This window comes from Sceloporus occidentalis, unplaced genomic scaffold (assembly GCF_023333645.1).
Source record: "Sceloporus occidentalis isolate IW3139 unplaced genomic scaffold, rSceOcc1.0.p SCAF_3, whole genome shotgun sequence".
Taxonomy (NCBI): Eukaryota; Metazoa; Chordata; class Lepidosauria; order Squamata; family Phrynosomatidae; genus Sceloporus; species Sceloporus occidentalis.
In genome coordinates this window covers 243,168,493-243,194,720 of record NW_028316983.1, presented here as the reverse complement: position 1 = coordinate 243,194,720, position 26,228 = coordinate 243,168,493, and the positions used below count along the sequence as shown (strand labels likewise).

Genomic DNA, 26,228 nt, shown 5'->3' with positions numbered 1-26,228 from the left:
TCATGAGATTTTTCATTTCATGCTTTCTGTCTTTCTACTAAATTTCAAACAGTGCAAAGTGGGAAAGGAAACTTTCATTTCTGTATTCCCAAAGTGGTTAGAAACTACACTAGAGGGGAAAACCTTTTTGCTCAACTTCAGTGTTAAAATAATCACTACAGTGCCGGCTAATACGCTCTAGGATACAAAAATTCATTCAGACCAAGTAGTTTCGATCTGTTAATGGGCAAGGAGCAAAGCAATTAAAGTTACTCACAAAATTGATTGCCTTAAATTGCTCGAGATTTGCCCTTGCCATTGCTATTTGACTTAATGATGAAAAAACATCTAACAAAATTAATGGGCATCTTATTTTTCAACTTTGAATAAACCTGTTGCTTGCTTTTCTTTTAGCAACAACTTCAGGCATACTTGGATATATCCTTCCCATTCTGACAGACAGGCTAGCCTTCAGACCAGATTTTTTACAGGTTCTGGCTAATAATCCTCCATACCTTTCCAACTCAAGGCCAAAGAAAAGGTCTGTACACCATGTGTCATGTCTGCAATCATACACCCTCCAACTTCAAGGCCCTCCTCTTCAGAGCTAATCTGTGGTCTCTCACTGGCTTCTTGGTTCCTCCCTCCTGCAGAGGCTTTAACAGAGGCTAGCAGCTGGCCTTCATGCACTGCTGAGGCCTGGGAGCTGTGAGCAGGCAAGGCTACACCTCTGGGGAGCCTACTTTTAGTGTGACCACCATGGAATCCATTCATTTAACAAAGAAACAAATGGTACTCCCTACATTTCTGTAGCCAGAATAGCTTCTCTTGTCAATATTTGATTACTGTACTCATGTTAAATTAACTCAGGCGGGGTGGTGGTAATCTCAATTTGGAATTTCAAAGCAATTTCTTTAAGGAAGAAATTAGCTGATTGTGGAAATAATACATTAAATTGATGAAACTGGATTAGTAATTTTTGCTGCTTTCAGCATTGCAGCCCATAGTACTGTGTAGCAAGAACTACAGCTGAAACACTTCTTCACATCTGTATATGGAACACCAGAGTGTTTTGATCATACCTCTCATGTTGGGAAACACTGCATCTTTACCACCCTGAAACGAGCAAATGTAGGCCTTGTTCCCACTTACGGAGAATTCGGTGCCTGATCTGAATTGATGAATCGGTGCAAAAATTGTTCCTGGTTCCCACTGTGTTTGCGCCGATTCTACTAATTCGGATCAGGCACCTTTGCCTCTCCTAGCTCCGACTCTGTCCCCAGCCCAGCCTCCTTACCAGCTTCTTTTGGCCTCCTTTGGCCTCTAACCGGCCTCCCAGCTTCCCTGTGGTCTCTTTCCATTCCTCGCAGCCAGGGAAGCTTCCTCCTGACCTTCCTCCAGTCCCCGCACCCGGGGAAGGCGGGAAGGAGGTTGCAGGAAGGGCGAAGAGAAGCCGGTGGCCTGGGTTTGGAGAGACTGGTGACAGGGAGATGGCTGGGGCCATTGCAGATACCCCCCCCCCCCGGTCACTGGCAGCGGAATTGAATACGCCCCGCCTAGTTCCCACTTGGCCATGACGGATTCAAATCCACCTGTGGTTCCCACTGGGATGAATCGATTTATTTGAGAATAAATCAATTCATCCCAAAAAAATACCCCATTTTACAAGTGTCTTTTTGATGCAGGTTAAATGGGTAAAACCATGCCCCCCACTTTCTGAATCGCTTCAGTGATTCAAATTAAATGGGTACCATAGAGGTTTAAACCGGATCATTTCAAATCACGATATGGTTTAAACCATAGTGGGAACAACTCTGTAGTTCATAAAAATGTGTTGGGAAATGTTACATTCGATGTCAGTGAGTTCAGAATCAAATAGAATAATGAGACTGCCTGGTGCTTATTAATCAGTGAAATTGTTTTTGCTGCAGTATCTAAAGTTTCTAAATTTAAAATTACATTTGGACCAGCAAGTGTTTCTATAATAGACTGCACTACATGTTTTTTGGGTGAAATTAACATCTTGGTGGTGTGATGCAGATAGAGCATCCTTTTGACATAAGATACAGGCATGTCTGGTGATGAATCCTTTCTGACTGACTATATTGTACTATATTAGTTTTAAATTAAAACATTATTTCTGTTGAGAAACACTTTCAAACTATATCTCTATGATTTGGAAGTTAACTGATAGCGCACTTGATTGATCTGGGCCTTTATTGTAGCAAAAGACTTCTGCTTTTTGTACTCTGCAAAGACAAATGTGTTGTCCGTTCAGTTTTCAGGAACTTACAGCTTTACGTAGTAAAGTATAGTTTAAAAGCCAACCTCAAGCAGTTCTTTTTTCTTTTTTGAGATATTGTTAGTTTATTTTAATGCATATGCCTCATTTATGAGTGTGCCCTAAGAATCTTGCTCTCCTGCTCTCCCCCTTTTTCTTCCCTTTTTATTTTGTTCTGTTAATATTTATAACAAAAATTCAGTTTAAAAAAAGACAGTAGTATTTAAAGCTGACCCCCATATTCAGGTCAAGTCTGGTTCAGGCTGTCTGTTCATGTAACAAGTGAGCCAGGTGTGATATGATCCTGAGGCGTTTTGCCATCAACTGCCATTTTCTTAATAGAAAGATGGAAGATAGTATTTTTGAGGAGAACAATAGGTCAGCACTAATCCCATGTTCTCTTGCTGAGGAGCTCAGCCTTGTTCAGTAAAATCTATTCCTGTGGTTTGTAACATTACAGGTGTGATGCAAAGTGACAATCAGCATCTTGAGCATCTAAGACTATTCTTGGTGTTTCTGTAGTGCCTCAAAGTCTTGACACACAATTTCAGCAGCCCTTTACAACCTTTAAGCCTCACAGCCCTTTAAGGTTTGTCAGCAGCTGAAAACCTGTCAGCCTGAGATCATGACTTGTCTGTGACAGTCCAGTGGATTGATGGATATGGCAAGATGTGATTTGAAGACTGTTCTGCTGGTCCTTCTCATTGTTGTGCCTGACATAACATCACTTTCAGTGTCAGGAAAGCTTTGTAAATTTTAATGGAAATTACAGAGTGGATGTGTACAGCTTTGTTTAGATGGATCCTAGCCTGTCAGTGCTGGATTTGCTGTTGTGTATCTTCAAGGCAAACCATCATAGGGATTTGTTCCTCTGCAGCTGAGAGTGTGTGACTCACCCATGGTCACCCAATGGGTTTCCATGATAAAGCAGGGATTTGCTCAAAACCACAGTACCACATACACCCGGAAAACGGCAGAAAGTGTTGTGTATAAAAATTCCTTTAGTTTCTGTTCCTTTGCCTGTTCAGTGTAATACTTGGTGAAACATCTCCATTTTTAGATCATACCAGTAGAAAGTAACTAGTTAGATACTTTGATCCAAAGGAAAGCCTACGGTGGATGAGTGACCAATTGTTACCTAGATTTTTACTAGTTGCTTTTATTATTCCCCCATACCATCGCATAGTTGTTTTTGTTGTTCTATTCTTATGAATGGCAGGTTTAATGCTAGTTGTTTTCAGAATTTAAAGATGGGAGGAAGGACACCAGGACCATGTCCTCTGGCGTAATCTACGTAGCCTTCATTTTAATAAAATGTTGTACATAAGGTTCGTCTATTAGAACAGTACAGTCAAGTTTATTCAGTTATTTAAGCTGGTAGGACAGCTTTTTATTCTCTATAGCTGCTTAAGAGTGCTTGTGCATTAGCGTTCTCATGTTGTCATAGTGTCCCCTAAAAGTTTATTCAGCAGAAACAAACGGTGCTTTATAGCAAAACATTTTGTTGCTTCAACCTATATAAATAACTTAGCTAGAAGTAGTTAACTTCCCAATTAAACTAGTGCAATACACTCTATATGGGGCTGCCCTTGAAGATGACTGGGAAACAGTAGCTAGCACAAAATGCAGCAGCTTGGCTGTTCAGTGGAATTCCATTCAGATATACAACATATGTTCTGAAGGAATTGGCACTAGCAGCCAGTACATTTCTGTTCTTAATTCAAGGTGTTTGCAATAATAATAGCAGCCCCATCTAGAGTGTATTACACTAGTTTAATTGGGAAGTTAACTACTTCTGGCTAAGTTATTTATATAAGTTTACTGTATTTATAAATGGCTCGGGACCACAATATTTGAGGGAGCACATCTTTCTATATAGGCTGGCCTGAACATTGAGATCTCTTGGAGGAGCCTTCCTCCTTATCCCGTCAGTTTAGGAAATAAGTTTGGGAGGACATGAGAGAGGACTTCTTCTGTGTGGCACCCAGATTGTGGAATTCCCTCCCCCTGGAGGCCTGATTGGCTCCAACATTGGAATCATGGCAGCACCAAGTTAAAACCTGGCTTTTTGTTAAAGCCATCAGGCCAAACTGATTTTATCCAGGCTGCACGTGGTTTATGGGTTTATTGTTCAAGATAATTTTAAACAGTTTTAAATTGTCTGCTTTTAAATAGTGAAGCCATTTAATGTATTTTAAATATTTAAAAACCTTTGTAATTATTTATTGTTTTAAGTTGATTTTCATGTAAGTCACCCTGAGATCTTTGGCTAAAGGGCAGGAGAATAAAAACAAACAAATTCAATTTTGAAAATAACTTGAGTGATGAATTGCAAACCTTAACTTGTTTGGACACAATATAACATATTTCAGTACAGTGTAAATTGAAATATATACCTTTGTTATCCACTGGGGTTTGGTTCCAGGATCCCCCATGGATAACAAAACCAGTGGATGCTCAGGTCTCATTAAATATAATGGCATAGCAAAATGCTGTCCCTTATATAAAAAGGAAAATCAAGGCTTGCTATTTGGAATGTATTTTTTTTAATATTTTCAATCCATGGATGCTTGGATCCGTGGATAAAAAATCTGTGGATAAGGAGGGCTGACTGTACTTCATATATGAGGTCTTTTCATATATGTCCATTTGTTCTCCTCTGACCTTTTTTTTTTTTTCCCCTGTCTCTTCCTATGCTTCTTAGATCTTGTTTCCATAGGGAGGACAGTGGTGATCATTTGAGGCAAAAGAAGGTTAAAGGATTGCCAGACTAGCTGTTCTGTAAAGACTGTGTAAAGCATCAAAAGAGAAGTGCCTGTTGAAGTTTTACCATGGTATGAAAGGATGGTTGGGGCAATATTTTTATCACTTTGCCCTGTGAGACAGAACAGAGAACTTGGTGCTAGTGTCATGAAAGTGTTTGGTCAGAATGTGCCACCAAATAATAGCTTTATGCCCCAGTATTTCTGGTCTTGATGTACCATTTGCAGAAAAAATGCAAAACTTCACAAGTGGCAAAAGCATTTTCATTCTTTTTGCATTGCTTCTCTTTTTATCTCATGCTGAGGAATCATAAATAATGAGCTCACTCTCTCAAGGTTCACAGCATTGAGTGGAACTCAGTCAGAGAGCCTCAAGCAGCTTTCTTTCTGAAAGGCTGCTGTTAAATTATTCCAGACAAGCACTTGAAACTGTAAGGGCCAAACAAGCTGTCATGTATTTCCCTAGGTAAGGCTGGTACAAAGATTGTGTATGCTCTTGTAACCTACAAAAGTGAGCAGTAGAGTGTGGCCAAAAACTCTGTGGGGGCTCTGTCTTGAAGGACAGTGGTTGTACATTTTAACATTCCCATTTCTTCTATATAACGATTTAATTGTTCACATGCTGCTTCACTTTCTGCATCATCTGCATACACAGTCTTGAGATGGTATGACATCAGCTTTGTGCGGGTTTGTTGCTTACTGTGACATGTTGTGCTTAGATCGATACTCTGATTGACCTCAATTCCCCCTTGTAGTTGTGCATTGCATAGGAAAACAGCATAGGCCAGCTGTTAGTGTTGAAAGAACAAAAATAGTTGGCACTTTTACTTGAGTTTAAATCTATGCAGAACTATGTTGTGGCTCCAAAACATGAGCTGTAAGGCCAGATCCAGTCGGATTTGTAGCATTTTTAAAGGGCATATTCTAAACAAGAGCATGGGTGCAGCAAGTTAAAAACAAAACCTCCGTAAGCTATATAGGTCATAAACTAGATATTTTAGAGCTAATTCACTGAAATCAATACTCATTTTGCCAAACCTATAAGGCAGAAAGAAAACCATTCCAAAAAGCCTAAGAGGCAGCTCTGAGTGCAGCAAAACTTCGTCATAGAGCTCTGTAGATTTTATTCCTGCAGCATGGAGTCTGTGGGAAGTCCATGCTGTGCTTATTGCTGTTTTGAAACTGGGTCAGCCACATATTCACTGCAGTATTTCTTACTGTGTGTTTTCCCCCCTAAAATTAAAAATTAGTGCAAGAGTAGACATTTTTTCTCTGTTGGAAATAAACAGCACCATGTGTAAGAGAAAAACTGATGCCATACTAAATCATTTAAAAAAAAAATAACCTAATAATCAAGTATGTGTGAGTTAATGTTTGCTTGGAGCAGTTAAATTCACATGTTCCGTAGCTTTTGCAGTGTAGTCCTTTTTGCCAGGTTGCAACCAGTGAATTGAGAGTTTGGACAGAAGAGTGACTGTAATACATTATGTTTGACCTGAGGAAGCCCTACAGATAAACAGCTGGTCTGGTAATGTGTGTGTTCTATGATAAAGGCTTGAGGGAATGCACGCTAGTGAAATCCACGCTTTGTATACAAAAGATATTGGGCAAGAGCTAACTTCTTAAGGTAGGGCAGAGAAGACCGCCATTCTGAAAGTCACTGCCACTCAGTGCAAACCAGAGGGTGGACATTATATGGTGCTCCAAATGTTGTTGGACCACAGCTCCCAGCAACCCTGAGCAGCATAGCTAATGATGAGGAATGCTGGGAGTTCCGCCATTCAGCATCATGTAGATGGCTGCACAGTTTCCATCCCAATGAAGCCAGTACTCAGCCAGTTTTACCCAGGTTCGTCCACCAATAGAATCCTTTGATTCACTTTCATTTCCCTCTGTAGGTTACAGCTCTTTAGTGACAGTTTCCAGGTGGTCCCCTGCTTACCATGTCAAAAGTATCCAGTCTGTTTACTCTCTACCTTCTCTGAGCCTAACTGTGACACAGAACTCTAGAACTATATCTGTAAGGTACAAGGGCTCAGACTCTGAGCTTGGCCAATGTTGATATGCCACCTTTGGTTAAAAGTGTATTAAGGGCCAACAAGCAAATAAAATGATAAAATAAGAACAAAATTCATGTAAACTCACTGAAAGGCAGGTAAAGGCCTTACACAGTAAACTGAAGCAAAAAGAGTTGGCGTTGGAGTCAGGTGAGTTTCTGTTTCCAACCGCAGTTCACTAAATATTAACCATTGGATCTATCATGCGCTATGCAACTAGTCTTTGGCTGCCAGTTGTTGAGAACATTTGTGGTCTTGCTAAACTGCTGCTTGATAGCTGGATAGAATATCTTTTCAAGGCAGATCTTCATCTACTTTCACATCTATGTTCCTTACAATTAAGTTATAAATGGCTGTTTTGCCACACTGCTGTGGGTCAGGCTTTTCCTCTGTATTTGGCAGGATAATATAGATGGTAATAGCACACAGAATTAACTTAAATTTCCATTTCCATTTTAAAAAGGGGGGGGGGGAGTTTTCTATATCCTAATGTTCCCAAGTGAGAAGGAAAGAGGCTGAGAATTCAAAATAAAGTAGAGCTGCAATGGGAATCAAGTAAGGATGCCATGAACATTAACTGGCTTGTAGAATGTGCTCATTTCCTGCCACTAAAGCCCCCTCTGCCAATAGCTACCTGAAATAAAAAGACCAAATTCTCAAATATCTGGTCAGGTGTGTCATTTGAAATTGATGTTGCATGATGGAGTGGGAAGGAATTGCATTTTCAGCAAAACAGCTGTCAACTTAGTGTTGCTTTCCTGATCTAGTAGTTTGTTTGTTTTTAAGAAAGACAAAGTGTGGATACCTAATGGTTGCTGTAGCAAGTTACCATTTTCTTTTATTACAAGGCTGTCCCAAACATCAAAGCAAATCTATCCACATCTACCAACACCACTGAGAGCCAGCCAGAAATGAACTGTTGTCTGGTAACTTCAAAAGAACTCTCTCTTCAGAAGTTACTGCTTATAAGTTGAAAGTACAGCATTTCATTTCATTTATAGTCTGCCCTCCCCCAATATGAGACCCAAGGCAGCTTACAATCTAAGTTAAAACAGAATGCAGTTACCATAAAACAGTGGATAATACAAAAGTTTTAAGAACATTAAAGTAACAATTGTATGAAAACATTAATTTACAACGGTAGCAATGGCAACTTTTTTGTATCATACTTAGCGCTCTTTTTTAAAAAAAGGCTTCTGTAGATCACATGATCATACTGAGTAGTTGTTACAATACTATCTTGCATAGGCACCAACAATTGTTCTTTTTATTAAATAGAGATTCTTACTGAAAGTTAAGTTGGCACATGATATCCTTAAGGCTTCTTCAATAATGATTTCTGGAACTTTGGCCATGGGTACAACTTTTTTGAAAAGTGAACATCCAGCAAACTCTACACAAGTTCCAAGAGGAGTAATGAACACTGTGAAGACCATGATTCTCAAACAGCATGGATTGAGCTATACCAGTGCTAATTCAGCCTCATAGTCTTTTCTGGGTAGAGGGTGATAGAGTTTGGGTATCTCCACGACAGTGATCTTTCAGTATGAGGTGTTAGTCAGACAGCCAAGGAAAGTTGCCTTTGTGGTCTGCTTCAGAGGTACCATCTGCCTCGCCACAGCTGAAGACTGAACTAGAGAGACATTCAATCTGTTTTTAGGACTGTTCTTCAAAGGTTCTGTTCTGAAATTCCCTCACTGATAGTACATAGAAGAGTTGATAGGTTCCCTGTCCATGTGTCCCAAAGGGCTAGAGATGGTCATTTGGAGAAGCATAGGTTCCTTTGTGTTCTTCTCTCTAAACACAAAACCATGTGAACTTTCTCATATTTTACAGTAGGGATAGGCAACATCTCGAGTCAAGAAGGGCCCACTGGCCCCACTGGAGTGCACCAGAGGGGGTGCACAACTGCCTGGTTTACTACTTCTGTTGTAGTAGCTGTGGAAACTTGATAACCAGTGCTTTGGCTCTCTGTTTCCCAAAGATGTCAAAGTATGTTTCTGTACCATAGAGTTCATAGGGCAGAAGAGCATTTCCTTCCTTCTGGAGGTAACAAGAAAGAGAGGGAGAATTAAAACACTGTTATCTCCATGGTGAGGATGGTAGCCGCAGCCACCCATTCTGCAACAACAGGTGGTCCAAAAAGGGAGGTGCAAGAACATCAAACACCCCATGGAGCATGAGCTGCCCCCCTCCACCCTTTGATCCATACTTTTGAGTAATGGTGTTATCACTAAAACATTTTTAAAGATAATTTATTAAATGTATACATGCACTTCTTCAAGAGAAAGACAAAATAAACCAGACATTGCTTTGATACAATCTTAGTTTCTTTCCTTCCTCTCTCAGGAAAGTAAACATTTTAAGAATGGAAGGATCTGCTAGTAATAAAACATGATAGCCTGGCGTGCTGTAAAATGAGTGCTGTGATTCCAGAAGATTGGCTGGAATCCTTGAAAAAGGTTCTCACTGAGAAAAACACATTCTTATCAGTTTCCAGGACTAGTCAGATGTCTTGCTTGTCTGCAAAAACCATAATAGGTTCATTCACATAATATGTTTTGGGATATTAATGCCTTGAGGTGAATACTAGAATAATTAACCTAGTTGATGAAGGGAAGAGGGATTGGAACAGGGCTCTGAGATGTTATGGGGACAGCTGAGAACAGAGACTACAGTATATAAGAGTGCAAGTGTTATGTAAACACAGAATTCTGCACATGTCCATGCAGCAGAATGCTGTTAGAAGGCTTGGGGCTAAGTCTAGAACCAAGGTTTGGGGGAGCGGTTTAACTGCTGGACTTACAGACCTGCTACAGTTCTAATAGGCATTGTTACAGTGTAATAGATGTTTGCTACTTGCAAAGATATACAGCTGAGCACAAACTTAGAATCATACAAGCCATTGTATTCCCTGTTACCTTGTATGGATATGAGAGTGGGACAGTTAAGAAAGAAGATAGAAGTAAATAAATTCATTCAAGATGTGCTAGAGAAGAACGCTGAGGATCCTGTGGACAGCCGAAAAGACAAACAAATGGGTCCTAGAGCAGATCAAGCCAGAAATCTCCAAGATGACAAAACTGAGGCTGTCGTACTTTGTACGTATCATGAGAAGGCATGACTCAATGGAAAAAACAATGCTAGGAAAGATGGAAGGAAGAAGAGGAAGGGGCCACATGCTAGATGGGTAGACTCTATTAAAGAAGCCATGGGTATGACTTTGCAGGAACTATGTAGAACAGTGGAGGACAGGGAGTCCTGGAGATGTCTCATCCACAGGGTCACCATTGACTCAAAGGCGGTTAACAACAAAACAACAAACTGTTGAGTGGAGCAGCAAGAAACAATTGCCTGAATTAACAGTTTCCTCTGTTATGAACCTGCTAGAACATGTGATACAAATAGAGCCTGCCCGTGTTTGCACAAACCATTTTAAGAATTTCAACAGGGACCTTGAGACACTGTAAAATTTCTCTCTTGGCCCCGTTTGTGTCATTTAATCTCCTGTGGCATGTTCACAAAGCTGGTTATGTTGGTCACTGTTTAAAGGGAGTACCTGTCTTCCCTCTTCTCTCCTGGCTTCTTAATTCTGTGGGGTATGATGATGTATGCTGTTTGCCAACATTATCTAAGTACTGCTCACTGCTCTGCAATGCAGTGCTTTAAGTCACGTGGTCTGGAGTTGGTCTCCTTTTAGTTTCAAAAAGGCCGCAGAGGAAGTTGTTAATTCAGACAGCTGCTTTTCCTTTCTCCACTTAGTATTACGATTATACCATAACAATGCCTACAAGAAAATGTTTCTCTCAGCCAGAACTGATAAAACTGTTTGAAAGTCCCAGAAATAGGCCATATGATGTTGGGATGTTTGTCTTTTGGGGTAACTTTTGAGTGCAGGCAATGACGCCATCAGACAACAGGGGGTTTGCTTCAGGATTAGATGTGTTAGCTGGTAAAAGCAAATTTGAATTATGTTTGTGAGATGTTGTTGTATTTAAATCAGATATAGTTTGTGTTGATTTGAAGAGACCATCTTCACTAACAAAATAATAGTTTGTGGAATTTCAGTTATTGGGAATCACTGCTTCTCTATCATTCAGAGGTGCAGAAGGGTATTAGAGGACAAAAACTAGGTGTTACTACAGTAGTGTTGTAGTCTTAAGGGATTCATTTAAATTCATTTTTGAGCTGCATATAAAGACTAGATTGACTATATTAATTACCACCTGTAATGTTTTGAGTAAAACCATTGTGTTGTGGTGGTGTGCCTTCAAGTAATTTTCAGCTTATGGCAATATAAAGCAAATGTACCACAAATTTTCTTGGCAAAATTTGTTCAGAAGGGGGTTTGCCATTGCCTGCCTCTGAGGCTAAGAGAGTGCAGCTTGGCCATGGTCACCCCTTGGGTTTCAGTGGCTGGGTAGGGATTCATATCCTGGTCTCCCAGAGTCCCAGTCCAACACTCAAACCATTACACCATGCTGGCTCTCCATTTCTGTGTTAAAACTGATATAGTCAGTGTAGCTATAACTCCTCTGTCTGGACTGTATGTCAAATGCAAGGTGGGCTGTGAACATTAACCAGTATTTTCTGACAGCTTTGTCTTGCCTTGGTACTTTTCCTTGTGGACTCAGCTATAAATGCCAGTTGCAGTGAACAAGGTTGGCTGACATACAAGAAAGAGTATAATGCATGCTTCATCAGAAAACCCTCATATATAGAACAGCATTTGTATGCTACTGACTACTAAATCCTGGAGTGTGCGTGTGCATGTACACGTGGCTTTAAGTCACTTGTCAACTTGTGGCAATCCCTTGAGTTTTGTAGGGCTTTCTTAGGCAAGGCATGCTCAGAGGTGGTTTTGCCAGTTCCTTCCATTGAAATATAGCCTACAGCACCTGGTATTTGCAGCCTCCCATCCAAGTACTAAGCAGAACTGTTCCTGCTTAGCTTCCCAGATCAGATGGGATCTGGTGCCTATAGGGTATTTTGGCTCATGACTGCAAAACATGTATAAATAAAATCTGTGTAAACAAAGTCCATATGATGCAACAGTTGTAAAAGAAATCAATGTGAATAAAACAACTATTGGATGAACATGGAATGACAGTATGAACATTAGCATAAATAACATGCATAAAGTTACCAATAACTACATGCAAGATGAGCAATAAGGGGGGGGGGGGGGAGTCTGTACACACCCTTTTAAAAAAATATACAGGAAAAAAGTGCCAGATATCCCTCTGCTGTTTATAATCCCAGTGTAAACAAAATTTTAAATCATGACTCAGTTTTCCCCTCAAGACTGGGGTTCATGCCATGTTCCTACTCTGGTGCACTAGCAGCACAGTCCAGTTCCCACCATGGCCTCTGAAACTGTTGCAGCTGCCAATTCCAGCTGAACTGAGGTTCTCTTTCCAGTCCCCCACTTGACCCACAGCTGTGCTCTTGGCAAAGCAAGAGGTACTGAAGGTGCTGTTAGAAAAATCCTCTTGTACTGTGGGCCAGATGGATTGATGGAAATTATATGGAAAAAGCCAATCCCATTCAAGTAACCAATATTTCTAGTTCACATGCAACTTGAACAGACATGCATGCTAATTGCTCAGTATAATAATCCAAGTATTTTGGTTAGCAATAAATAGCTTTTATTGCTGTTGGGGATAATCAAATAAGATGATTCAGGTATTATTGGGTGTGTTAGAGCACTCCCTCTTCGTTTAATAGGTCCCAAGTCCCATCCCTGCTATTTCTAATGGAAGCATCCCAAGAATAGGGCAGTAGGAAAGATTTCTGGGCAGCAACACTGCAAAGGCATGGATAGTAGATCATGCTGGGTTGGATGAACAAATATCTTGACTTGGTGTAAGGCAGCTACAAAATTATATCTGATTAGAGATAAAGGGGTAATTGTGAAGTGAACAGTTTCTGTTTGCCTTTCTGTGCCACATGTGAGGACCCTAAGGCCCCTTATCTGAAAACCAACTGTCTAGAAGCAGGGCAGAGACTATCACAAAGTAGTAGAAAAGATGGCCTAAGGCAGTCATCTAATAACAGGATAAAAATATCTTCTGGATCCTAACAACAATAGTGATAGCTAGTGCTTATGTCCACAAGGAAGCTCACATTAAATACACAGCATGTGTATAGTGCTCACTCTCTAATGTCAGATTACCTAAAAACACACAGTTTTTCATTTAGCATTTTAAAAGAAAGAAAGAAAGAAAGCTCACTGGTGGTTATGGATTAAGTTTGAGACAGAGTTAAGCACTCACGTGTTTGTATTCATGTGGTTTTAAAATGAAATCTAAATTTGTTTTAAAACCACTGTGGTTGTGATGTCAGGGTGCTGGATTATATGCTGGTTGTCAGACTAGCAGCTGCCAAAAGTGCCCCATATAGTTAAGCGTGAATCCTCATTGTTATGGTTCTAGATTTTTTAAAAAATAGTGCTGAAAAGGGCCATCAGCTCAAGAGCAAGGGATATGCATACTGCAGGAGTGGGAATTTTTTTAGCCTTCCATATACTTTTAGAGTTCAAGGTCCAGGAACAGTTGGGAGGAATGCTGGGCGATGCAATCCAGCAACATCTGGAGAATTGCATGAGTGCCATACTTGGTTTACAGTTACAACAGCGACATCAAAAATGATTTTGAGCCTTGTGGTCTTGACAAATTCATTTACAATATGTTTCTCCCACCCAGCTTCCAAATTTCCTTGGAGTGGTTTATCAGTATTTAAAAGAAAAACATTCAAACAAATATATTATATTATAAATGATTTATGTTATATTATAAATGTTTTTATGTCAGTCAGTTGTGTGGAAATCTGGTACACTAATGTAATGGGTTTTTGTATTTGGGATTGATGTTCCTCCTGCCAGAATCCTTTGCCAGAATCAGGCTACAGCAAGCTTGCCAGCCAAGTGCTATTAAGATTTTAAAATATCTACAAATGGGCACAGCCAGCTGCCAGCAAAGACATAAGACCAAATTGCATAGGGCTGTGTTCTGTAACCTCAGGCCCTTGAAATGTGTTGAATTGCAAATCCCATCAGCCCCAGCCAGATATAGAGCGAAGCACCCACAGACTAGTTTTGAAAATGATTTTCAAAAATAGGAAATGGCAAGCAAGGGCCTATTTAATATCTCTCCTGGAAGGTAGGATGGGAAACTGAACTCAGACACAATGCATGGGTGCATGTACTGTGTACCATGTATGTACTGTGGGTGCATGTACTCTGAGTAAATTATCCACCCACCCATAGGCTCCCTACTATACCAGTTCAGTCTGCCTCATCTCTGGCTCTCTGCATGTCTGCAACACATAAAGACTGAACTTGAGCCTTATGGTTTTTAGCTTGGAATGACACTCTGATCTCCTGGTTTTGTTTTGTTTTGTTTTGTTTGCAGGGGAGTGAGGGTAAGGATAAGAGTACCTGTTCCTTACCTTCCACAGCCCTTTTTGTAAAATGTCAGGGTCATCCACAGCTGGCACAATCTATCCTAACTCTGGCAGGGAGGAAGCATGCTATGGCCAACACTACCACAGAGCAAAGGCAGAGAGCATCAAGTGAATCCCAACAATATTGTATTTCTGATGCAAATGTCTTCAGGCAGATAGAATCCCTAGATGTCCAATGTCTCTTCATAAGTGCCTTTGAAGTGCTTCAGGTAATAGTGGTTTTCTCCTCACACACCTACTCTCTGTCACACACAAAGCAGTCTCCTGTTCTGCTGAAACAAGGCAAGTCTGAGAGGAAATCATTCAAGATGGTACTCTAGCAAGCTGAAAAATTAATAGAGGAAACTCTTGTACTGGCATTCTGTACAGGAAGGCTCAGCCACATCTGAGAAGATTTCTGCCTGGAATATTTTGCATTTGCTTCTCCCTTTGAGGGTTCCTTTGGCCAGGGTTGAGCTGCAAATGCAGCATTTTCTGCTTGTAATTTCTCAAGATTTAAAGAAATAGGCAAATGGCAACATTTATGCCTACAGTCAGCAAAAGAGGTTGGAGTCTTGCCCCATTCCTGTTTGTTGTGGAGAAAGAAAGCAAAAGTTTTTTAACATGGCAGTAATTGTTGTTGTTAGCTGCCCTTGAGTCGGTTCCGACTCATGGCGATCCCGTGGATGAGACAACTCCAAGAATCCCTATCTTCCACTGCCTTGCCCAGATCCTTGCCCCTATCCATCTGGTTTGTAGTCTTCCTCTCTTTCTTCTCCCCCCCCCCCCCCACCTTTCCTAGCATTATTGTTTTTTCTAGTGACCTGTGCCTTCTCATTATGTGGCTAAAGGACAATAGTCTCAACTTGATCATCTTTGCTTCTAAGGAGAGCCCTGGTCTGACCTGTGCAAGAAGCCATTTGTTTGTCTTCTTGGCTGTCCATGGCATCCTAAGCACTCTTCTCCAGCACCACATTTCAAATGAGTTGATTTTCTTTCTGTTTGCTTCCTTCTCTGTCCAGCTCTCGCATCTGTACATGGTGATTGGGAATACAATGGACTGGATGATTCTGACTTTAGTGCTCAATTTAGTGGCAGTAGGTACTCATAATTTATTCAGGAGCCATCTTTATGAAGATTCTCCAGTAGCTGAAACAAGCAGCTACCTTGCATTATGTTTGTGAAAGTCTACTAAGTGAACTGAAGTGCTAATTTTGAAAGCAAAATACCTGTTTTTAACCCTACAACTGAATGGGTATGTGCATAATATCAAAACAGAATTTTATGCTCCTTTGACAATGTGTTTGAATAAATTGGTTTGATTAGTTGAACATTTTTGAAATATTACTTTTTTGAAAATATCATCAGTCTCTTACATAACTGCCTACAGCACTGCTCCGGTGCTTATCTTTTTTATATTATTGCTTACATGTAAAGGTTGAGACACATGTGTTTGCCTTACTGTTTCAATATTTGTTTTTTTGGCAAAGGCCACCTTCTCTCAGTTTAGCGTAACCACTTTGGTAATGCTAGAAATAAACCCTTGAATAGTCATTATAATATCCATTTTAAAGCACATGCTTTGCCACTTACAAAATTTTCCCCAAGGGGTTTTGACTGTTTACTCTCTGAGCTCATAGTTAGCACTACTGCAGTGCTCTATAGAGTTTTAATAGCTGAGGCACACTGTTTTCTGAAACAGAATAAAAGACATGCTCTACTCATGCACCCTTCAGATGTTAAAAGAGTTAACTGCCTCCAGAGGTGCCTATCAACCTTGGTCTTGCATGAGTTACTGATCACCACACTCCTTTTAACTGGGAGGAGGCATGCCCAGATCAGTGATATCTACAGAAATGGAGACGGGGAGTCTCCTCTGAATTGATAGTTTTCTTGGATTTCTGTACTGGGATCATTCAGATTATTCCCCCTGTACCTAATTTAGAGAATCACCAGAATTAACATCTTTCAATATACAATGGAGGAAGAAAAGCATGAACAGGGAGGATCATGCAGAGATGAACAGCCTGTTCTGTGACTGCGAATGTTGAACTCATAGGAGACTTTAACCCTCTCTTTTTTTTATGGTGAACATTCACATTTAACAGGTGAAAAAAATCTTAAATGTGTATAACTATAATATATGTAGGCTTGTTAATGTGGTTTATCTTAATTTGTCATGAGCCATGTATACACTGATTATGTCCTCCTTTTGCATTTAAGATGCCCAGAGATTTGTCCTTCTCATCACTATAGAAGTTGCCTGTGTCAGACTCTTTACTGTGCCTCTCCATTTGCACTGCTTAAGGAAGGGAAGCCAGCTGTGTTAATGCCTAGACTGCTTGAATGACAGGTAAAAAATCACCACCCAGTGGGTTGCTTTCAATAATGTTGTCTGTTTTAACCTTCTGATAAAAATTAGTGCTTTTGCAATTTTTCTAAAGCTTTACTGTCTTGCCAGTATGGAATAACTGATAATTACATATAGAAAAACTGATAATTTTCCTTTGTAACCTCCTCTAAGCATGAAATGAGAGCCCTTAACAGCTGACCTCCACAAGTTGCTACCTTATGCATTAAAAAAACAAACCCTACTACATAACATAAGCACATATTGGCTCATTTAATTTTGTTCAAAGTTTTTCTTGCTGCTGCAGTTTTGGTGATAGTCAGATAAAGTGGTTATCACACCAAGCAGATATACTTCACAAAGGACACCATTAAAATTACTCTCATGCCGACATGGATATCTACAGCTGTCCTAGTTTGTAGAATGAGACAGTTTGGGTGGGGGTAGGAGTATCAAGTAAATGTGTACATACAAGGTATACAGATCAGTATAATTTATAAAAATACATCCCTTCTGCGTGGATTTTCACAGTTTGCATGTAGCAATCTCGATGTTGTGTGTGGGGTTTGTGCTAGTTTTTAGAGTAGAATGGAAGTACAATGGAACACAAGTGGACACCGTGGGCAAGATGATGCCAATTTAAAACATCAGGGGCCCTTCCACTCTACATAGTTATAGCACTGTGATTCTACTTGAATGGCTGTGGCAAAAGCCTTTGGAATCATCAGATTTGCAATTTAAGGAGGAGTACTTTGAATTCTCAGCCCGTGAGCTCAAGTACCTTGTTATTGTTTTTCTTTTTGTGTGCCAGGTGAATCTGTCATGGATTTATCTTGACGAGATTTATTCAGATGAGGCTTACCATTGCCTTCCTTTAAGGCTGAGAGAGTGTAACTTGCTCAAGGTCATCCAGCAGGTTTCCATTACTGAGCAGGAATTTGAATCCAGATATCCAAAGTCATAGGAGTTTATCAAACAGGAGGAATTTCTCTTAAATTTGAATGAAAAGAAAGTGGGGCCAGAACGCATTCACTTAAAGTCGCTAGTTTCGCGCAATTATATGAATACGCATTGCATTCGAACTGGCTCCCAATTTCCCGAAAATAGCATGCCATTACCCGAATTTGCATGTAGCAGTCTATCATGCAATAACGTGAAACCACATGATTGCATTCGGACTGACTTCCCATTGCCCGAATTTGTGTGTAGTGGGTTATCACGCAATAACGGTAAACCCCATGATTGCATTCAGATTGCCATCAGATTATACTTCTAATTCCCCTTGTTTGATAAACTCCACAGCCTAATGTTCAAACCATTGTCTCTGGTGCTCCACCAAACTAGAAATCCCAGAATTCTACATGGCAGTTAAAATTGAATTATAATGCTGTAATTCTGTACTGTGAGAGAAGGCCCAAGTTCTAAGTGGCATGCTTAGTGGTTTTTATAGCATAGATGTCCAACCTCCTGAGAACTGTAGCATCTCTATTACTGCTAAAGAGAGCTGATCAGTTATTCTTTGCCTCCATAATGGCTAATTGGTAAAAATTCTGTGTATGTTAACATTAAGCAACTAAACAGTTTGCAGCTTGCACTCAGTTCAGGCTAAGGTAGCCAAGGAGAGTTGTTTTTCTAACAGATCTGTAAAATAATGAGGTTGCAGAAAACTGAACAAAGGGAACAGTCTGGACGAAAACCTCTCACATTACAAGCTGATAGTGTCAGTGAAGACACCAAAGAGGATTCCAGTAATATGAAACTATGTCTCCCCACCTCCCCAGACATGATGCCTGGAATGTTATATAATAATATGTGCAGAAAAATAGCATCTCTTGGATAATTCTCTGTAAGTGCTAAGGCCAAGACTTGGGAATGCCTCTCCAGTAGTTGCTGAAATGTAACTTGCATTAGGCCTGGCCAGAGATGATGGGGGCTACAATACAACAGCAGCTGAACGGCCACAATTCTGAGGGCCTATTCTAAACTCACGTGTAAAAATGGAGCAATGCCTGTTAAAGGGGCAACTCTTTAATATAGCCCTCTGACAACATGCCCTCCACCACTTTAAAAGCTACCACCACACATTCTTGCTTGCCTGGAGTGAGTGATCATTTCCTCATATAAAGCACCTTCACTTGGAAGTAAGGGAAATTGCCACCGATATCGTAATCTCTAACTGGTCAAGTCCCAACTTGTTCCCTCACTTTTTTGTTTTCTCGGGACTTAAAAACCAAATTATGTGACTAGGTGGACCATGTGCATAGGAGGACAACTCTCCCTCAGGGTTTGTCACAAATCCATTCCAAAAACCAGAGAGTCAAAATCAGAAAACAATGATCCAAATCCAGAGAAAGGTATTTATTAAAGGATGTAATAACAGAGCAAGAGAAAGCAAGCAGACGCTTTGAAAATAATAAATAATAGGAAGGAAATTCCCTTAGGGAATTCCCTAAGAGGAAGGCATGATATAGCCTGTTGCAACAAAAACAACAGAAATGATTTGTGGCATATTAAAGATGGTTTTGGATTACAACTCCCATTTGCCATGCCATGGAGTTGCCACCAAAAATCTAAGGGTTCTTTCACATCACATAGTTACAGCACTTTGATTCCATTTTTGCTGCCATGTTTCTGTCCAGTGGAATCCTGGAATTTGTAGTTTCATATGGCTTTTAGAATTCTTCGCCAAACTACAAATCCCAGGATTCCACAAAATGTAGCCATGACCATTAAAGTAGAATCAAAGAGCTATGCTTGTGTTGTGGGAAAGAACTTTTCACAGTCTTTTCCAAACTTTGTTTTTGGGTGGCAGTTGTAGTACAGTATGGGAGAATAGGTGTATCTTGCTTTCTACCCCCTCCTTCTAGATTTCTTGTTTATGAAAATTATCTGGCCTGTGAGATTGTGAACCGATCGTGCAGTCCACCTTTAACTTTCAGTCTCTTACAAAGTTCACTTATGCTCATGGTCCTCCTTCAATGTTTGTCTTCACTGTTATCAGTTGGCAGATGGTATGACTAGCTTCTTAACTTTCATCTGCTATCAAGACCAGATTGTGAAAATTAATTTCCTATCTTATCTACGGATGTGAACAGGCATGATATTACAGCTGTGCATATCATCCTTCCAACCCATTGCAAAATATAAGATCAGCAGGCCCTAGCTTGGCATGGAGGAAAGGGTGTACTAAATAGGGATATTGAGAAACAGGTCAAATTTTACAAGACTACATGCACCCCATAGAGGTAAAATGCAGTCATGCTGTTTTATGGGTTGCTTATTGGCCCTGTGTCCTAAGTTTCCTTCTGTATGAAACCTCTCATAATGGAGACCCGCTTAGGTATGTGCCAGTCAGTAGATGTACTAAAAATGTGCCAGTTTGAGTTCTACAAGCTTAGGGGGTTAGCAACTTCAATTTGGTCTTTGGCTGGAAGGATCAATAGTAATTTTCTATATCAGGAACCCAGCTGTCCTGTGCATGTCAAATTCCTACAAGATCAGAGCAAACTCCATTGTCCTGCTTCTCACAGTGTCCAACCTGATGTTCCCAGGAAGCACCCGAAGTAGTGTCTCCTGTTGTTCTCTTCCTCCCCACACCTGTACTCAGCTTTTTCCCACAGAAAGGAAGCTGTTCAGACTGCCTCTGAACATGAAGGTTCCATGTAGAGAACATGCCTAGTATTTGTTGATAGACTCCATCAATCTTAACTTGTATGAATGATGGTTGAACAGTCTTCAGCCTAAACCTTTAATGAGAATCTTTGGCTACCCCTTTTATTTATTTCTGTTTGTGCGCTTTGTCACCTTTAAACGCTTCACTGTATTGCCATATACCAAGATTGCAGGAGACTTTATTGCTTGGAAAGGAAATCTCATCAGGCAGCTCCTCTGGGTTTTAGATTCGTGTTGGATAAAATTGCCATATCCCTCCACTCTCTGAAAAATTAGGAGTTTGCTGAATTCAGTCTTACTGATCAGCCATAGCTTTTGATACTAAGAAAATATTAATTAATTATCTGTTCTTTCTGGCTTCCTGTGTCTCCACTATCTATTAAGATACTGTCATCCCAACACCAACTAGTTTCTTTAACAGAGCTTTCATTCCAGATATTGAAATAGCTATTTTGTATCCCAGCAATAGTCCTTCTTCTTGTCCAGCTTTGAAATCATTGGTAACAGTACCTGGAATGAGAAAAATTGCATCAAAGAACAATGGTTGTTTTGTACATGTTACAAAGCATATCTGTCTAGTGATGTAATATGATTTTATCAGATAAAGTAGTGTCTTGGAAAGGGTCTTGTGGCTTGGCACATTCTAAAAATAGAGTCTTGATATATTGGTTCATGCTTCTAGTTTACGTGCTCTCAAAGGGCTTAGGATTTAAGTTTCTCAGTCAGCAGCATGCTTTGCCACATGGAAAACTGCTTTTGAAACTGAGGGAACTTCAGAGGCTGCTTGTGATGTGAACTGGAGATCTGATTTTCAAAGAGGAGAACTTTAACCTCTCTAACCAGGTGTGAGGCACACATGAAACAACTCTGCAGGTTTCAGGCATGGGCATCAGAGTTTCAAATGTTATCATCTTGACAGCACTTTCTGTAGTAAGCTGGTTTAAAAAAGCATGGGCATTGGTATCATTTCTTGTTACAACAGCAGGTTCCTAGCTTTAAAAACTATGATTTGGTGTCAATTTCTGTTGCAGACTGGGTCATAGTTGCCTGCCCTGTGATAAGATCCACACTTCAACCACTAAGAACTAAGTATCTGCATTTAGGGAAAACTGTGTTTACATCCCAGTGAAGGTTCTGGCCCCTTTGCAATTCACTTGCCTGTATACAAGGTGAATTCTGGCTGGGTTTGGATATGAATTGTGTGGCCCTAACGGAATGCTCACATTCAGTAATGATAGCCCAGTTATATAATTGACAGCCCAGTTATATAATTATATAATACAGGTGTGGTGGCTTTAATAATATACGGTCATTGACTCGGGTTGACTCTTCCCTCTCCCACTTATCAGAAATGTCTAGCAACAATTATGCAATTATACATGCTGCTTGCTTTGCTCATATCTTGTTTCAGAGGAGATTGCCAAACAAGAATAAATCAACAACAAAGAAATCTGCTTGTGCACATTCATGGCCCAAGATTGTGCAAGATTATTTCATATCTTTGCATTTATTGTTGTGAAAGTCATAGGCTTGAACATATGTGTGTGCTGTAACATTCCAGCTTGGAAAGAGAGCAGAAATTCAAAAACATAGCTGTGTTAGTCTGGGAAATCAGTATTCAAAAGGATCTTGTAGCATCTTTGAGACTAACTGAAAGAAAGAAGCTGGTAGCATGAGCTTTCATAGACTTGAGCCTGCTTCCTCAGATGCATAAAGTAATGAATGAGGTTGGTAATCTAAATGTTAAATTTCTGAACTTTACCTCCAGAATCATGGAGTGGGGTGAAGGTACAAACTAAAGCACTGGGACCATGATTTTCATTCTGTTAGAGTCCAGTGCCAATATACACATGCATATATTGGATATTAATTGAGGCAGAGATTGGCACAGCTTAAACAAAAAAGGGGAGCATTAGCTGCCTCATACTGGCTTACTCTCAACAGTCTTAGCATCTCAATTTTATTTAAAGCTTGTGTTCAGATTTTTTTAACTGAAAAGCTGAATTTCACTTCTCAAAACTACAGTCACCCTTCCATTTTCACGAACTTGAAGTCCATGGTCTTGATTATTCATGGAGGGGCGAGCCCCATGGGCTAAAATGGCCTATGCATAGGAGCGTGCAACCATTCAAGCCAATGGGGCTTGATTATATGCAAGTTTCCGTTTTTGCAGGGGATCCGGAATGGATTACCCGTGTCAGTGGGATGCAAGTGAACAGACTATGCAGCTGTGTGTCTGCTAAAACTAGCAAGCATTGTGCTTTAGACTGGCTTTGTCCATTTCCAGAATAGAAAACTTGAAAATGTGCAGGTACTGTTGGGTTCAGCAGTCTCAAACCATTTGTCAGTTGGAAACCCAAGCACTAGTGGTCAGAACATGACCCTCCAAGTGGACTTGGCTTGCAGCTCCCATGATTCCTCATAATTGTATCTGGCAGTGTCTGATGGAAATTGCAGTCTAACCATATTCTGGAGGGCTACACATTCCTTGTCCCTGTACAAGAGCATGGCCTGAGAACGAATTAGCATTGCCTGTTCAGTGCTCAAATGGGAAACTACTTGAGACTGCCATCTAAGCAGCCTTGTTTTTTTATGCAAATAGAAAGATAAGTGAAAGCCACCTAACACAGAACTTTAGATTTACTGGTGCTTGACTGCCCCTTGCTGTAGTAAGTGTGTAGTGAGAAGAGATGCTAGTCTCCAAGCATGTAATGGACACACAGCAACGAACTTCATCGAATTGCTGCTTTCTAGCCTGTGTTCACTCTGGCAAATGTAGGTCAAATTCTGGTGTGATATATGTACAGAGTGTCAAATGACTTTGCTGCCTGCTGCACAACAGAGTGACAATAATCCATGTGCCAGCTGCTATTACATTTATTCATGTATTTTGCTGTACAGCCAGCGCAGCTACTCCTGAATATACAGTATTTATTGGTAGAATATCTTTTATAATATGAATTGAGATGGACAATTGCTGGTGTTAGAAAGCTGCATCCTGTTCAGAGAAGCCTTCCCAGGCATTGCATAATTGTCGCTTACTATTCGATGTTCTTTTGGTGCCTGTTTATCAAACCATTTCCTGTATTGTTATGTACTGTATATGCATTATCCTACTTGAGAGTATGTATTTTCCCTGGAAAATGGTTAACCATCCATTATGAAGCCAAGCCCTCCCTCCAGTCCATCTGCCTTGGTCCAGGCCTTGGAGGTAGAGAGGAACTGCTGGACCTCTTGCCCTTTCCCTCCCCTCCTTCTCCTTCTGTGTCATGTCTTTTTAGATTGTAAGCCCGAGGGCAGGGATCCGTCTAACTAAAAAGATTGCATGTACAGCGCTGTGTAAATTTACAGCGCTTCATAAATAAAGGTTAATAATAATAATAATAATAATAATAATAATAATTGGTCCCCTGTAGATCTTGGAGGGCCAGCCTCCTCCAACTACCTGCAAAAATCATCATTTTTTTTAATCCAAAATATCCTCAAAGGCATTTTAAATGGGATGGAGGGCACATTTTCACCATGCTTTTTTGTCCTCCTGACCAATTTTTACAACAGGAAGTGATCTGGAAATGCAGTATACAGAAATAAGAATAAAGGAAGTAAAAATTTACACTACAGGTTAAGTCTTCCTTATCCAGAGTGCTTGGGACCAGAAGTGTTTTGGATTTTGGATGTTTTAGGATTTTGGAATATTTGCACATACATAATGAGATGGAACCCAAGTCTAAATGTGAAATTTATTTATGTTTTGTATATATTGTACACACATAGCCTAAAGGTAGTTTTATGCATAACATGCATGGAACAAAGTTTGTGTACTTTGAACCATCTGAAAGCAAAGTTGTCACTATCTCAGGCATCCATGTGGACACTTTTGGATTTTGGAGCATTTTGGAATTTTGGATAAGAGATACTCAACCTGTATTTTCTTATGTTTTTAAAAATGGAAGTGTTCTCGCCTTACAACATTCCTATTTATCAACATAGTCTCTTTTTGCAGAAACCTATTTCCACAATGTCTTTTATTTCTGGATTTAGCTTTGTTAATTTCATTGCAGACATTAGCTTTTATAAAACTGAGCATAACAAACTAGCTCTTTTATACCAAAACCCTCACAGAGTACTTTTACAGAGAGTACTTCTACATAACTTTTAAGTTATGCTAATTTGAATCAATTAATTCATCAAAAGCGGGAGAGTTGGTGGTCCAAAAATATGTGTCTTTGGCTAGTTGGTACCTTTACATAAAACAGGTGGGCACGTTCTGTAGTGGTAATCCACAAGTGTGAAGTGAGGAGAACTGACAAATGAATGGAAGAGGATGGGGAAAGTAGAGAACCTCAAAGTACCCTGGTGGTCTGAGACTTACTAATTTTTCTTTGTTTCTAGATTAATCAGTCACTCGATGGGGATTACCAGTGGAGCAGCTGTTTGTGTCATCTTTCCACCTTTGTGTAGCAAACAAAACAACTTCAGCACCTCTTCGATAATAATTATGAAACTGGTATTAACTGAATGGCAATTATGGATTTTTAACTCTAGTTCACAGTAAACAAAACAAAACCAGCAAGCCATATGTTGAATTGAATTTCCTACCAAATCGCTTTTTGTTCCTCTGAATGTTTCAACGCCTGCGTGAGAAATTGATGACGAAAACCATTCGCACGGAGGGGAATTACAGATATTGTTTGCATGAGGAACACGACGCCATCAGAAAGAGAAGACATGGTAACTTATCGTTAGAGATGATAGTGTTATTTATATAGGTATAAATAAATATATATATATATAAATATATAAATATATATATATATACATATATTATATATATTTTTATGGTAATGAAAATGGCTCCCCAGAATGCTGACTCGGAATCTATGCAAGTTCAAGAGCTACCTGTGGTACAGCTCCAGAAACCGGGGAATGAGAATGAGAGTAAAGAAGAGACTATAAGTGAAGGATCTATAGACCGGATACCTGTTCGTCTCTGGGTGATGCATGGTGCTGTGATGTTTGGCCGGGAATTTTGTTATGCTATGGAGACAGCTTTGGTGACGCCAGTATTATTACAAATTGGTAAGTAAAATAATTGTTGTTTTATTGTTGTTGCCAACATTTAGCATTCTTTTCTCTCGTATCAGTTTGGCAAACAGATGAGTTCTCAGGTTTTGTCATCCAAAGCCTTCGTGAGCAACAAGCCATCTCACACAAACCACTCCAGTGCAGTTGCCTCTTCTTTGATGTAACCACTACAACACAGCATAGGTAACCAGGAAACCATGCAGATTGTGTGGCTGGTGAGATAACTTCCTATGCCAATTTGCTGGCCCTCAGGAAGGTGTAATACTACCATGGGATGTAGCCACATTCTCCTTCCAGCAAGCCCAGTTAGATGATAATAATGTAGCTTCAGAAACTAGTTGTATAGAACTAGCACCATGATACTGTGAGATTTATGGGTCACTCCTAGGCTGACTGGCAGATTTTTTATTGCAAGGAGAAGGTACCTACTTTATTTTTTCTAATTTTGTCCTTTCTCTCTAACTAGCCACCCAATACCCTGGGCATGCCCTACTATATAGCAGTAGCACACAGTACACTCTGCTTAGTTGAATCCTCATGCAGTCCTAAATTAATTGGACCAATATGGGAAAGAGGCACAGCAAAATCCATCAGTAGAG

General features: G+C 40.0%; 1 protein-coding gene across 4 annotated transcripts in view; it reads left to right on the top strand.

Moving 5' to 3' along the window:
• Positions 1–26,228, top strand: part of SLC45A4 (solute carrier family 45 member 4) — a 163,200-nt gene that overhangs the window by 87,851 nt on the left and 49,121 nt on the right. For 2 of the 4 annotated variants that reach the window (XM_089518046.1, XM_089518047.1), the window contains 4 exons: positions 15,545–15,619; positions 16,746–16,875; positions 24,937–25,275; positions 25,407–25,623. In XM_089518046.1, coding sequence (XP_089374172.1) covers positions 25,240–25,275; positions 25,407–25,623 — 253 coding nt within the window. In that variant the 5' untranslated portion in view covers positions 15,545–15,619; positions 16,746–16,875; positions 24,937–25,239. The remainder of the gene's footprint in view (positions 1–15,544; positions 15,620–16,745; positions 16,876–24,936; positions 25,276–25,406; positions 25,624–26,228) is intronic. The other 2 variants (XM_089518045.1, XM_089518048.1) reach the window with 2 other exon arrangements.